This window comes from Rutilus rutilus (genome assembly GCF_951802725.1).
Source record: "Rutilus rutilus genome assembly, chromosome: 6".
Taxonomy (NCBI): domain Eukaryota; kingdom Metazoa; phylum Chordata; class Actinopteri; order Cypriniformes; family Leuciscidae; genus Rutilus; species Rutilus rutilus.
In genome coordinates this window covers 28,662,777-28,675,825 of record NC_140214.1, presented here as the reverse complement: position 1 = coordinate 28,675,825, position 13,049 = coordinate 28,662,777, and the positions used below count along the sequence as shown (strand labels likewise).

Genomic DNA, 13,049 nt, shown 5'->3' with positions numbered 1-13,049 from the left:
CTAATTGAATCCATCTGTCCAATCCTCCCTATGTTCTGTTGCAATTTAGCATAAACTAATCTTTTATCTTAGGAAAATCTGTCCAACAAATTGAGTACCACCACTAAATTAGAAACTGAAAAATAAGAAAGTGTGGAGCAGAAATGTAAATTGGCTAATCAAGGTTCTGCACAAGAGGCCAGGCAATCATTTTTCACCTAGAGCATAAAAACTGCATGCAAGTGAGATAGAATCCATCAAGACCTCATTACTTATATCCCCGACCAAAAACTTCAAGTAGGCTACTTTATTTGGGTTGGAAAAGGCTAATAAAAGGCAAACAGTATATTGTTGATGATTTAGGCCATCTGTCTGTATTATGAAACCCTGAATTTTATTGAAGGTAATGATGCACATGATAATGTAGAAAAAACAAGTCAATTTACTTGTGAAAGGGTTGGTTGACCACTCAATTTAATGTAATACTGAATAGTGTAACTAGCTGGGGATCAAACCAGAGGCTCGCAAGCAAACGTCCAAAGGGGCCTCAAGATATAAAACAAAAATAAAAATAAAAATCAATAACCATTGAAGAACCAGGGTTCCTATGGTCTTGCAAATCCTGGATAATTTTATGTTTAAAAGTGTGATTTGGAAAAGTTTTGTTAATTGTTCAAATCCTAAAACTCCATTGGCGTGTCTATCATAAATAGGATACACAATTTCCTAGTAATGCCGAGCTCAAAGATTTAAAATTTACATTTTTTAAATATTGGTCACACTTTAGTTTATGGATCCAGTTCTCACTATTAACTGACTATTAACTATGATTTTTGCCTCAGTAAACTCCTTATTACTGCTTATTAATAGTTAGTAAGGTAGTTGTTAAGTTAAAGTATTAGGTATTAATTATTAAGGGATGTATAATATGGTCATGCAGAGTAAGGCATTAATATGTGATTTATACGTAATAAACAGCCAATATCCTAGTAATATGCATGCTAATAAAAAATGAGTTAATATAGTGAGAATTGTGCCCTAAACTAAAGTGTGACCAAAATATTTTTATTAAAATTGTTTTTTTTAAAGGTTGAGACCCACTGTCTTAGACACTTACAAATAAACTACATATTTCCCCATAGTTTTAATTCGATTATGTCATTCGCAATGCCAAAAGCTGGAACTTTTCACTTTTTGTATCATTCTGCTCATCTGTGTTTGCTCGCTGCCGACAGTCTGTCTATTAGGCCTTAATGGTTGGAATTTTTCAGTGAGTCCTTCTTATATTGTTACATCAGTAGATGTCTTAATGAGTGAGCTATTGAATCATTCATTCAACCAATTCATAAAAAAAATGCTGATTCATTCCCGAAAATAAACTTTGGTGAAGTAGTTGTACTGACCTGGTAGGGGTGGCACGGTACATGAAAAAACATCCGAACCGTTCGGTTCGCTTGTCTCGGTTCGGTGCGTGTGTGCGTCGCACGGTTCGACTTCGACGCATGCGCAATGTAGCCTGGTGCCCGTGCTAATACAATGCTAAATCATAAATCAGATGTATGTAGAATAACATTATGATGTCCAGCAATCGATTTAAATAGTACACTGGGTTTACTTAGACATTTAATGAGATCTACTCCACTATGTTGTTTTTTCACGTGAATAAATAGGCTACATAGGTCGACTGTTTCACAAATGTAGCCTACTTTAATGGTCCAGTGGCAGAACTCTTGCCAAGCGTGTCATAGGTTCATCAAAACCGATTATGTTTATCAGTGGTTGTATATCAAGCAGGGACAAATTTGTGTGAATTTTGCTTTGTGATTTCACCGGAACGAATAGAGAGTCCTCTCAACGGATTGAAGCGCGCGTCCGAGTGAAGACTGTGCGGCGTGTGCGCGAGCCACAAGAGAACACTATCAGCGCCACTGATCGCAACGGCAACGAGCACTTTGATCACTTGATAAAAAAAAAAAACAATTTCAGCGCTAGATTGCTTCTTATTTAACAAGCGAACGAAACGAAAAATTTGCTAGTTAACTGGAGATGTTTTATTTATTTGTATTGGTACCGTACATCCGTGCCGCGAGATATCGACCCTGGTACATGTCCCACCCGCAAATTACGCCTATGACACGAGACACGAGGAGAAATTGACAAAGAACTGTCCGACACAGCCCACGTAGCTCTCCAGATGGATGGACCTCCAGGGCCACTGAAAGTTTCCTCACGGTGACCGCTCACTCACTATATTACTTCGAAATGGGAAATGAGAAGCTGCGTTTTGCAAACACGCCCCATTTATGAAATAAATAAATAAATAATTAGATAATTAAGCTATATATCATATGCTGAAGTAAATTTTTAGAGTGTTAAAGATTAAAAGAAAAAAATAACAACAAGAACTGTACAGAACCGAAAACCGTGACCCTAAAACCATGATACGAACCGAACCGTGGGTTTTGTGAACCGTGCCACCCCTATGACCCGGTGTCACGGTTCTGTTGCAGCTTCGTTTGGAGCTGTTTTAGTTAGCGGAGCAAAAACAGATGAAGTACTGTAACTAGCAATTGTGTGTCTAAATATAAGTTACAGAATATTAACTTCATGTTTAATGAACTGTTGTATAAAAGCATTATCAATCAGCACAATTGTGCTGCCTTCTTGTTACTCCAATGACCCAAGGTGTCATTGCTAATTCTAAATATGCTTTCGAATTATTAACGGAGGCTCTGACTCATCTTTTAAACTAGCACAATACACAAGAGATTCTTTGTCACTTACACTCCTTTGTTATTCCTTGTTTATTTAATTCTTGCAGGAGTGTGTTATGGCCGTATATCAGCTGTGCTTTTGCTCATGTGATATTGCTTTAAAAAGACTTATCTTAGTAGGAGTAGCTTTAATCCTATCATCTTGCCTTGTTACTTGCAGTCATAAATCAGTATGGTTGCAGCCCAAAATAGATCAAGTCAAGGTCAGGTAAGTTTTTTGAACATTCAAGCATGAAAACCTATACTAGTAGACCCCCAAAACAAAATCAAGACTTTGTAAAAGGGCATAATAGGCCCTCTTTAATTATGAAATCGTGCAAAAAGAATGCAGGTAAAATATAGTAGCCTACAGGCAATATAAGTATTTCCATGCCATAGCTGGTTAAAAGAAATGATGCTTGGAAAAAGGTTAATGTTTAAGCTGGACAGGGATCTCAAAGGCAGGGGACAGAGCCATCTGGTATGGCTCAGGAACACAAAGTCATACAGTGTTCCAGTCAGACTTCTGATCTCAGTGCCAATTATGAGACATTGTTATGGCAGCGTTTGAAGACTGTGATTCACTGTCGTTATCTGACTAACCTAAACTTGAAGAAATCTGCTACAAGGATAGGCAGATATTATTAACAAACTACTGTATATGAAACGATTGCAAGTAACCCAATATTAGTGTAACAGTTTTTCTCAACCATATTAGTCTATTTCTTCTTGTTCGATTTCTATTATAAAAGCAAACCAAAATAAGATAATTGAGAAGTGATTGTATAAACATGTCCCACATGGCACCCTAAACATTCGCAGTCCTCCTATGAGTCCGCACTTCCGTGACATAGCGCCGCTTTGACTGTCGGGAAGAAGTCGCGAGCACCCTTCTGAAACCTAAAATGACTAGGCCCTGTCCCAAATGGCAAACTTTATATGCACTTTTGGTCTTGTGGACTTACAATGGCTGCCGCGTGCGTGTGTCCATTAAGTCCATGAGACTGTGGGGTGTCCCATGTGTCATTTTAGGTTTCAGAAAAGCCATTGTAAGTCCACAAGACCGAAAGTGCATATGAAGTGTGCCATTTGGAACAGGGCCGTAGTCTACCTAGAGCCAGCATTTGTGGAGTCCGTGGGCTTTGGTAAATCACAGAAAGATCAAAAGGATGCTTATGAGCCAAAAGGGACACCCTACGGTCTCATGGACTAAGAGTAAATGTTATTGCAAGAGCACATGTGCACATTCGGTGCACAGAGAAAAATGTATACATATATAAATATAGGGACCATGACCATAACGAGACCATGTTTTCCATCATACCTGAAATTAAGTTAGCTAAAGTAAACTAGCTAAATTAACTTAATAGTCAGCATTATAATATCCTAGCTAGATTGCTTAAAGTTGTTTATGGTTAACTAGCTTGCTAAGATTACAAAAAGGTACCAGACATTAGACATCTGCTGGGCCTAGTTTTTCCAATATAAAAAATATATAAATGCTTGCATCATTATGAAATTTTATTTGCAACGTTTTGATCAATCGACCTTCCTCAGACTTACAACACACACATGAATTATATAATATTTCTACATTTTTTTGAATTTGTATTGGACTTTTCTCCGATGCATATGAATGATTCATCAATGCCAGGCACTATATTTACTGTTTGGGCAGAACAGCTGTTCAAAAGATATATGATCAGATTTTGGTTTTCGAATTGGATAAAGTCTTGAAAATTGGTTGTAAAAAAAAAACGGTTTCTGAAATTGGATCATGTAAGTCTTGTTTTTGATCTAGATCAAACCATCAGTATCTGTTGTGTCTAAGAGATCGTCTGATCCTGGATAGCAAACCGTGGGATATTCAAATCCAGATTATATTGATCCAGATTAAACTTTTTGAACGACTGGGCCCGGAAGATGCAATATATAGGGTATTTGCTCATGTGCAAATCGGTTGTAAAATGGTGCTTGACGGGTGGTCCATTTACTTTTTATCTGTAATGACATAATTTAACACCCAATGTGTGATTTTCAATAGGTTGTCAGATTACACTTACTCAGTTATCAATACATGGGTCTGCTTGCCTTTGTGCAACAGTAAAGAGCCTAAAATAGAATAAACACCCATTATAATCAGCAAAGCTTTCTACACTCAGTTCTGTTGATTATAATGGGTGTCATTATCCTATTTCTCAGTGCTGTTTCATCGAGCTGCTCTCTTGCAGTATAGATACGGTTCAGATTGTACCGAGCACTGAAGAACTGTCCATCAATGTAAGAGTGACAAGCAATTTATCGAAACACGAGGACAGGTGCTATCACGTGCAAACAAACAAGAATAATTTTGGTGTCAGTCAGTGTACAAATATTGACCACCCAAAATGTTTTTTTTTTTTTTTTGTATTTCAGTAAACGAATCTAAACAAACCTACAATGTACAATGACACGTGTGCTATTTTGTATTTTTGACTGAAGTCAATGTGAAATACAGTATCATATTTTAGAACTATTCTTGTGAGATAGTACGCCCTTATGTTTATAATTAGATGTTTATTTGGTTTTTATTGTCTTGCAGTTTCATGTTATTTAACACAAGAAATTAATAACAAAACTGAGACAATAGTGACTTTTAATTTGTAAATTGGCTTAGTGGAGGGTTTGATGAAGAATTATGCTAATTACATTTTTTTCTTCTGGCTACAGTTCACAGCAGAAGTCCATTTGTATGCCGGGCGGAGAGTCCCAGGAGACAAAAGAACCTTCTGAGCTGTAGCTGTCGGCTGAGAACATGAGGAAGAGCCGGAGTGTTTTGGCAGTGACACCTATTGATGTGAGACATTTTACTGTTGCGCTTAAACATGAATAGAAGATGATGCTACGCAGTGCTTTTTCTGTCTTCTTCACTCCAACATACACAGAGGCCGATGCTATTTAGACGTTTAGCAAAATCACTTGTTGGTTTTTGCCCTTTGTTAACTTATACACGTACAGTACATGAAGAGATACAGCCAGGTTTTCTGTGTTATGCTCTTCGATTTCAAGAGAAAGAACTAAAACAATCAACAAGCTCTAGGCAAGCATGACCACAAGAACATAAACAACCAATTAAGTACACACACACACACACACACACGCATACACATATTATTAATAGCTATTTATGAGGGACATGGAAAGAGATGGCAGGCACCATAAAACCTTAACAGAGAAAGGACAGAACAGAGATGAAAAAAAGCAGTCATTTGTGTTATTCATGTTTTTAATTACCTGAACTCTGCTGGTTAGGCTTATCGTTTTACAGTCTTTTAATTCTAATTTACATAAATTATATTATTTACACTCAAGGTGTTTCTTCCCCTTAGTATTTCATCTACATTTAGGGTTAGGCTAAGTCATCGTAGAGACAAAGAAACTGCATTCACTACCCATTTTACTTCCAAGATGTCGGCGGAACTTTTTTCTTTTGTCCTTCAGGAATTGATTAGATTAGGAAAAGTGCTCCCAGTAACGTTAATAGAATGTTTGTTCATCTGGTCTTTAATAATGTTCTTAAAACATTAGCACAAAAACATTATTTATACATCGTTCATGGAACGTTTTTTTAAAGTCCCCCTGTAGTCAATAATTTGATCTCGTAAAACTCATCTTTAATCACCAAAACATTTCTTCATGCCTTAAAATAGCTTGATTGTAACACCCTTGCCTCATTTAGTATACGCGGTTCTATGAATATGCAAATTAGCCCCGCCTCCACTCACCCACTCCAGCTCAGAGATCCACTTGTTGATGGTCACACATTGACATGATTGGTTACAAGGTATGTGACATCAGAAACACCATCGATTTCAAACAGTGTTTTTTCAATACTCAGCCATGGTGCTGACTTATGAATTTGCACATTGTTTGTCTTAAAGCATATTAAAAACACCACATAGGCATATAAACAACATTAAAAACTTGATTTTCACCACTTTAAACGTTTTAGTTGGATGTTCGTCTAGCATTTTTTAAACGTTACTACGTGTTTCAGAATGTTCAGAGAACATTCATAAGTAATGTTCCCACAACGTTTGCTAAATGATTAAATGGAATTTTACCTTAATGCTCTCATAACCAAGAAAACATTCAGAAATAGAATTTTCATCAATTAAGGCGAGACACGGCAGGCAAAAACATCGGGTTTTTTTACTGGTCAATTTTGAGATTTTTGGATATTTGTCTTCAATAACATGTCTTCATGTTCAGACTTGTGTTGAAAAAAAGTCCGAAATACACATTTAGGTCTTTATTTTATTACGCTTTGTCTGTTTGCGTCTGTAGATTTCTCATAAATTCAACAAAAGTTTGCGTTCTAAATCAACATGCTGCTCCGCGATCTCTGCCGTCACCCTGTCATCACATGCACCGTTAGGAAGCTCTCTCTCTTGTGTACAATCCTGTCGGATCCAAATATGGTAATTTCCTTTTTATCAGCAACCAATCGTGAAAGTAAAAGGGCTGAATGCGCAATCTCATTGGCTGATGATAAATCTTTAAAGCCCGTTTTCTCAAAATGACTTTTCTCTCATACTCCAAGTCCGAAATCTCCACTTCAGTAGCACCTATATACACCAAACTTTCCAGACTTGTACCTAGTTATATTATGAAGACATTTACAGAGGGATTTGTAAATATATTATTCCTAGCCTGATTTATATAACATTTTATTCCAAAAAACATGGCGAAAATCATTTTTTTAAGGCTATTGACAGTATTTTCTGATTTACAGGATAACAAAAGTAGATATCCATAAATCCCTCTGTAATTTTTTTCCCATCTAATATGTGAACACAATGAAAAAATCATTTTTAACCTGGCTTTATCCAACACTCAGATATCGTTTTTTAAAATATATGCAAATTAGTGCATATTTGATTAGATATTGCCTTATTTGCATATTTAAACATTAAATTACAGAAAACTTGTAATAAATTTTTTTCTCATCTTAATCAACTGGGAAAGTTTCATGGTGATATCTGCTAGTTAAGATTTTTACCCTATTCACCTGTAGTGTCTCGCCTTAAAGGGAACATTAGCAAAACGTTTAAAAGAACATGGGTCTCTATGACAGTTATTCAGGTTGGAGTGAAGGACTTGAGTGATTTTGGTAGATTGCGAAGACAATTTTTTTCCTTTGGAAAAATGTGCAATAATAAATTGTTCACAATAGTACCCGATAAATTTTCCGAGTAAATTTGGTCAAAAGTGATTTCATGTTGACTTTATTATGCAGAGGATGCTGCAGTGATTTCTCAGAATGTTAAAACTGTCACTCAGTGATGCTTTCAAGACATTGCTCTGTTTATTTAAATAACCTAGAGCTTCTGGCTCAACCCATGGCATGTCTTTGAAACAGAACAACCGGTTTGTCTGAAAAATGATTGATGTGACTGTAGGTTTGGTGGAAGCAGCGCTGAAAGTGTTTGGGTAAACGGTTATTTATTCTCCATCTGGCGTAGCATTAATCACACAGAAATGACATACATGACCTTTAAAAAAAGTTGTACTCAGTATTAACATTGTTCATTTGAGGTATAGCTTTCAGCAAAGCCTTTTGGAGATGGAGAATTCATGAACATCCAAGGTCTGGATTAGGTTACTGTATATAGAGGAACAGTACCTTCACTTGTTTGCAAGTATGTGCACAATAAAGGGAAGTAATGAGGTTGATATTGATTGTCGGAAAAGGCTATTCTCACCCTTTTTCGCTATCACTCAATGAAAGCTTGACCCTCACCTCTCCTGCCTATGATTAACATCCACATCTTCAGTGAAATCCTTCTCTAGAACAAGTGCATCTGATTAGAGTGGAGGCTGAGTTTGAGCTTTTCTGCCACTCAGATGTACAAAGACTGCAAACATTTATTTATATAGCGCTTTATACAATAGAATTGATTTCAAAGCAGTTTCACAGTAATAAAGAGGAAAACAAAAGTGTTAATGTTGCAAAATTCATCATGAAACAAATTCAATTTCAGCTGTAAAGCAGCTTTACCGAAGACAATAGTGTCATTATTCAGCTCATTTTAGTTCAGTGTTGATTCAGTTCAGTTCAATAACAGTGAACAGTGAATAATCAGTTATGAAATGATTAACATTAAAATTATATCACTTAATGAAATATAAAGTTATAACTTGTAAAATATACAGGTACCGTATATAGGTACCATCCTGTAAAATCTGAAACATTGTCAACAAAAAAAAACTACCCGTTTTTTTACTGTAAATTTAACGGGGCATTTTTACAGTGTGCAATAAACAGGGATCTAAATATTATTTCTCCGTATTATTTGTTAACTGCAGCAGTGGACATTTTCACAGCTGGACAAACAGGTCGCATGTCTGCCGCGAGCTGTATTTGTCCAATCAATGTTATTGACATTTTAAATATGCAAAAATAGAACAGAAGTCCAGTGTACGATCAGAAATCATTTTTAGTGTGTTAAGCCAATGTGATACTTATATTACGAGATATAGCTCAGATTCCCTTTTTTGATTGAAATTAACCACTAATAATAATAATAATAATATGAGCTACTTATGAAATTTGTATTTCAAAGAGCACACAATTATTTGTCAATTTCTCACTTGACACATATTGAACCATTAGTAGTCTGGTTTTACAGTTCTGTGAATGTGAGGCAGAAGGGTGTGCGCTGTGACTCTCACATGACCGCAGGAAGAGGACATGCTGCCCATCTGTTTCTCTAAGCTACAGAAGAGAGTCTGTTCTGTCTCTAAGGGATTTATTGACTTGTGCATTTACTGTTTCCCCAAACTGCAGGGCATAAAGTAACACCATTATTCCACTCTTAATGGGCAGCCACATTTTTTCCACTTTAAATACTTGAAGTGGATTTTGTGAAGCCCAAAGGAAGCCAAGCATTGGTTTTCTCCAGTTGTATCCAAACCCAAGACTCTATCCTCCCCTCTTGAAACACTGGCTGTGCGTGTTTACTGACAAGCCTTGTTGCTTAACCCTCAATCAAACTCATTATTAAAGGAGTCAGAGTGGTTGCCAAGGTAACTGATCCTCCCAGCGATCGTCCGGCCTCTGGACATAGTGTTCATGTATATCTCTATTTTTCTTTTATGTATTTGTTTACTTATTTATTAGATCAGTGCCTATGGGCAGTGTTACCCTTCAGCATGTTCCTCTCAATTTAACCAATGGAAATTTCTCATTTTCTCTCTCGTCCTCAATGTTGTTCTCATTCGCTCCAGAGCGTAGAAGCCTTCAGGGCTTTAATGCTGTCTGAACTGAGGCGGCATTACTTGTATTGCATTGGCTCCACTGTTTGTAACATCTGTAAAGCATGACATGATTATTAGATGATACTTCATACACTTCTCATGGGACTCCCCTTTCCTTTCAATTAATTTCCCCTCCATTAATTGGGCCCTCTCATTTATATGAAGTCATTTTTTCAATGCCCTTCCAATGTCTGTGTATTTTTTAATGCTTAAAGCTGCAGTCTGTAACCTTTTGGGGTTAAAAATGATCCAAAATAAATTTGAGCAAGTACATAACCAGCCAGTGTTCAAAACTATCTGCTTGCCTTAGCTCGATTCAAAACGGTAAGCTTGCAATAATGTTTTTAATTCCAGTGGTACTGGTGGATTTCCGTGGGAAATTCGAGCATGTCTTTGCGTCATTACGTCACATCTTTACTTCACACATAAAGAAGGTGTCTCGGCTAGTAGGCTATATAGCGTGTTAGGATGTCGGAGGTGGAGATTTATAGCCTTTTCTCACAGCACTTGATATAATTAAACTTATCAATTTGATGGCGGATCCAGAAAAGTTCAAACGTTTTATCATATTTACCAGGGGTGCCATTAATTATGACCACCACTGTATGTCAAATGACAACATTGTACTGTATATTCAGTTAGTCCCTATTTGTTGTTGTATAAAAACATTAAAATGCATATGATCATACTATAGCATTACTTTAGGATTCATGAGATCCACCCAATTCCTGCAATTGCATGCAGCTGTCCATCAACGTGTTTAATAGATTTCCCAGAGTTATAGCCTTAAACTTCTGTTGATACTCAAGCAGTCAAACAGAAGCCGTAGCTGTTTTCACTCTCTCTCTGTCTCTCCCTTCTCAATTTCTGGATTCTCATCAGTTATCCCTGTTGTATGGTCCCAATCTACAGGCTGTGCTCGAGGAATTCCTGGTAACACTCCTCTCTTCCTGGCAATTCTAATTGAACTATAAACATATTTTGTGGTGATATATTCAGTGTCCTGCTATAGGCTGTTAAAAGAGGATGTTGTCCAGAGGCTACACTGACAGTGATATGCAATCACTGTGAGGGAGCCAGACATTAAACACGCTGTATCTATAAAGAACTGTCAGGAGATAGAGTCAACATTCTGGAGTAGTAGAAACAGAAAAGGGCTCTATATATCAGTCATGGAGCGCAATTGAGAGGCTCACTCCCTAGAGCGCCGCAGATCACCCAAAGAAACCTAACCTAAACCCAACCTAAACAAACCAAGAGAAGGACATCTTTTATGTGCCAAGCTGACTGAAAAAGTCATTTTTAGTAAGTTCCCATAATGATGTGTTTCATAAAACTTGTGTGATTGTAAAAATAAGTATAGTGGGGGTGGGGGTGATTGTGTAGAAACAATTTTCACTCTTTTTTTCAATGGCTAGTGAATTGATTGGATTGTGTATAACAGGTGGTTTTAGGGGAAGAGCTGAAAAACAAGAAGAAAGGACTTTCAGAGGCATGAACACACTACAGGATTTTGTAAACAGTCCATATTCTTTGCAAATATTCTTTCATTTGTTCATTTATGTATTAAATAGTATCGATTTAATAGATGATCCTACTGTGTGTAGGTGTTTCTTAAACAGTGGATACATTTCTGCTCTATTCTTATTATGTTAGGACAGCAAGGACCTCTCGGGATCTACATCTTCAGGCGCTACATTGGGCGTGGATCTCTGGCGAGGCCCCCGACGGCACTCAGGAACCCTTGTGTTGCCGCCGCTGTCATGGAGACAGACAGAGAGGGCCCGCAGTCCTCAAGAAGATCACGTTTCCAGACCCACGTCACTGGGCTTCATTACTCCACCACGTATAGATATCACACCAGTTCCTCCTGATAGGTAAGCTCAATTTTGAATGCAACGGCAAATACAGCATAAGAAAATTGTGTCTGCGCATAAATATTTCAAGATGACACAAAGTTAAACTTTTAAGTGGTTTGTATTTTAATTTGCATTTTATTGTACTTTGCAAGATACAAAATACTACTACTAATTCTACTACTAATAACAATATACGATGCACTAAGGACTGATGAGCTGCTGGGTTCATGAATATTAATCACTTTGTCAGTGTTCGGGTGAACTGATTTGCTGAAATCAAAACGGGATGGTAATAGATGAGCGCCAGCCAATGAGATTGCAGGTTGCGCATTAGTTCCGCCCACTGCCATTCCTTTTTAATTTAATAATGTTAATTATTCTAAACTTTAGACTGGTAGTGTGTGTGTGTGTGTGTGTGTGTGTGTTTGTATATATATATATATATATATATATATAAATAACTGTAAAAAAAAGTTGAGCTAACTTTTAAAAAAAATCAACTTTTTAGCCTATTTTGTTATTGAATTCTATAATGATGTCAAATGCTGAATGCTTCTTTTTATAGAATTTTGTCTTGACACGGCACTGAAATCACAGTTGTCATGTTACGCGTGATGACTGCGTTACTACCTTGTGTTCTATTGAATCGGCTTGTTTCTCATTTCATTCTGCTCACTGTAGCCCATCATAGCTGAAGTCATATTCCTTTGAGAACATGCCAAGGAGTTCACACTACAATAAAATGATTCTATTTTTATGGAATATACAGTACATAATAAATGTTATCAATTAACCCTTAAGTAATCCTGTAAAATAAACGAAACTAAGCTAAACCAGTTCACGTAGACCCCATTTACACCTGGTTTTACCATCTGTTTTGGGTGATACAATCAAAAATTGTCAGCTGTGAAACATTGCTGTTTAAACCTGGTATTAACATTAACAAATGTCTCACTGAACTCCGCCTCTCCATCCGCACCTGTCTGTCTGGATCAAGTTCATACTCCATCTAAACTGGGCCAAGTAGGCTGCACATGTAGAAGTTCCAAGAATGTTCCAGAAAGGCGACTCTTGGGAGGGGAGGGCGTTCTGGACAGAGGCCTGACAAGTAGGCAAGAGGGGAGGATAAAGGGAAAAGGGTTGGATTGAAGCAGATTGT

The 13,049-nt window shown here is 37.1% G+C and overlaps 1 protein-coding gene across 1 annotated transcript in view; it reads left to right on the top strand.

Moving 5' to 3' along the window:
• LOC311292744 (3',5'-cyclic-AMP phosphodiesterase 4B-like) overlaps positions 1-13,049 on the top strand; it is a 51,110-nt gene that overhangs the window by 4,819 nt on the left and 33,242 nt on the right. Inside the window, exons 2-4 of the mRNA XM_084412542.1 lie at positions 5,442-5,568; positions 10,914-10,964; positions 11,688-11,908. Coding sequence (XP_084268668.1) covers positions 5,527-5,568; positions 10,914-10,964; positions 11,688-11,908 — 314 coding nt within the window. The 5' untranslated portion in view covers positions 5,442-5,526. The remainder of the gene's footprint in view (positions 1-5,441; positions 5,569-10,913; positions 10,965-11,687; positions 11,909-13,049) is intronic.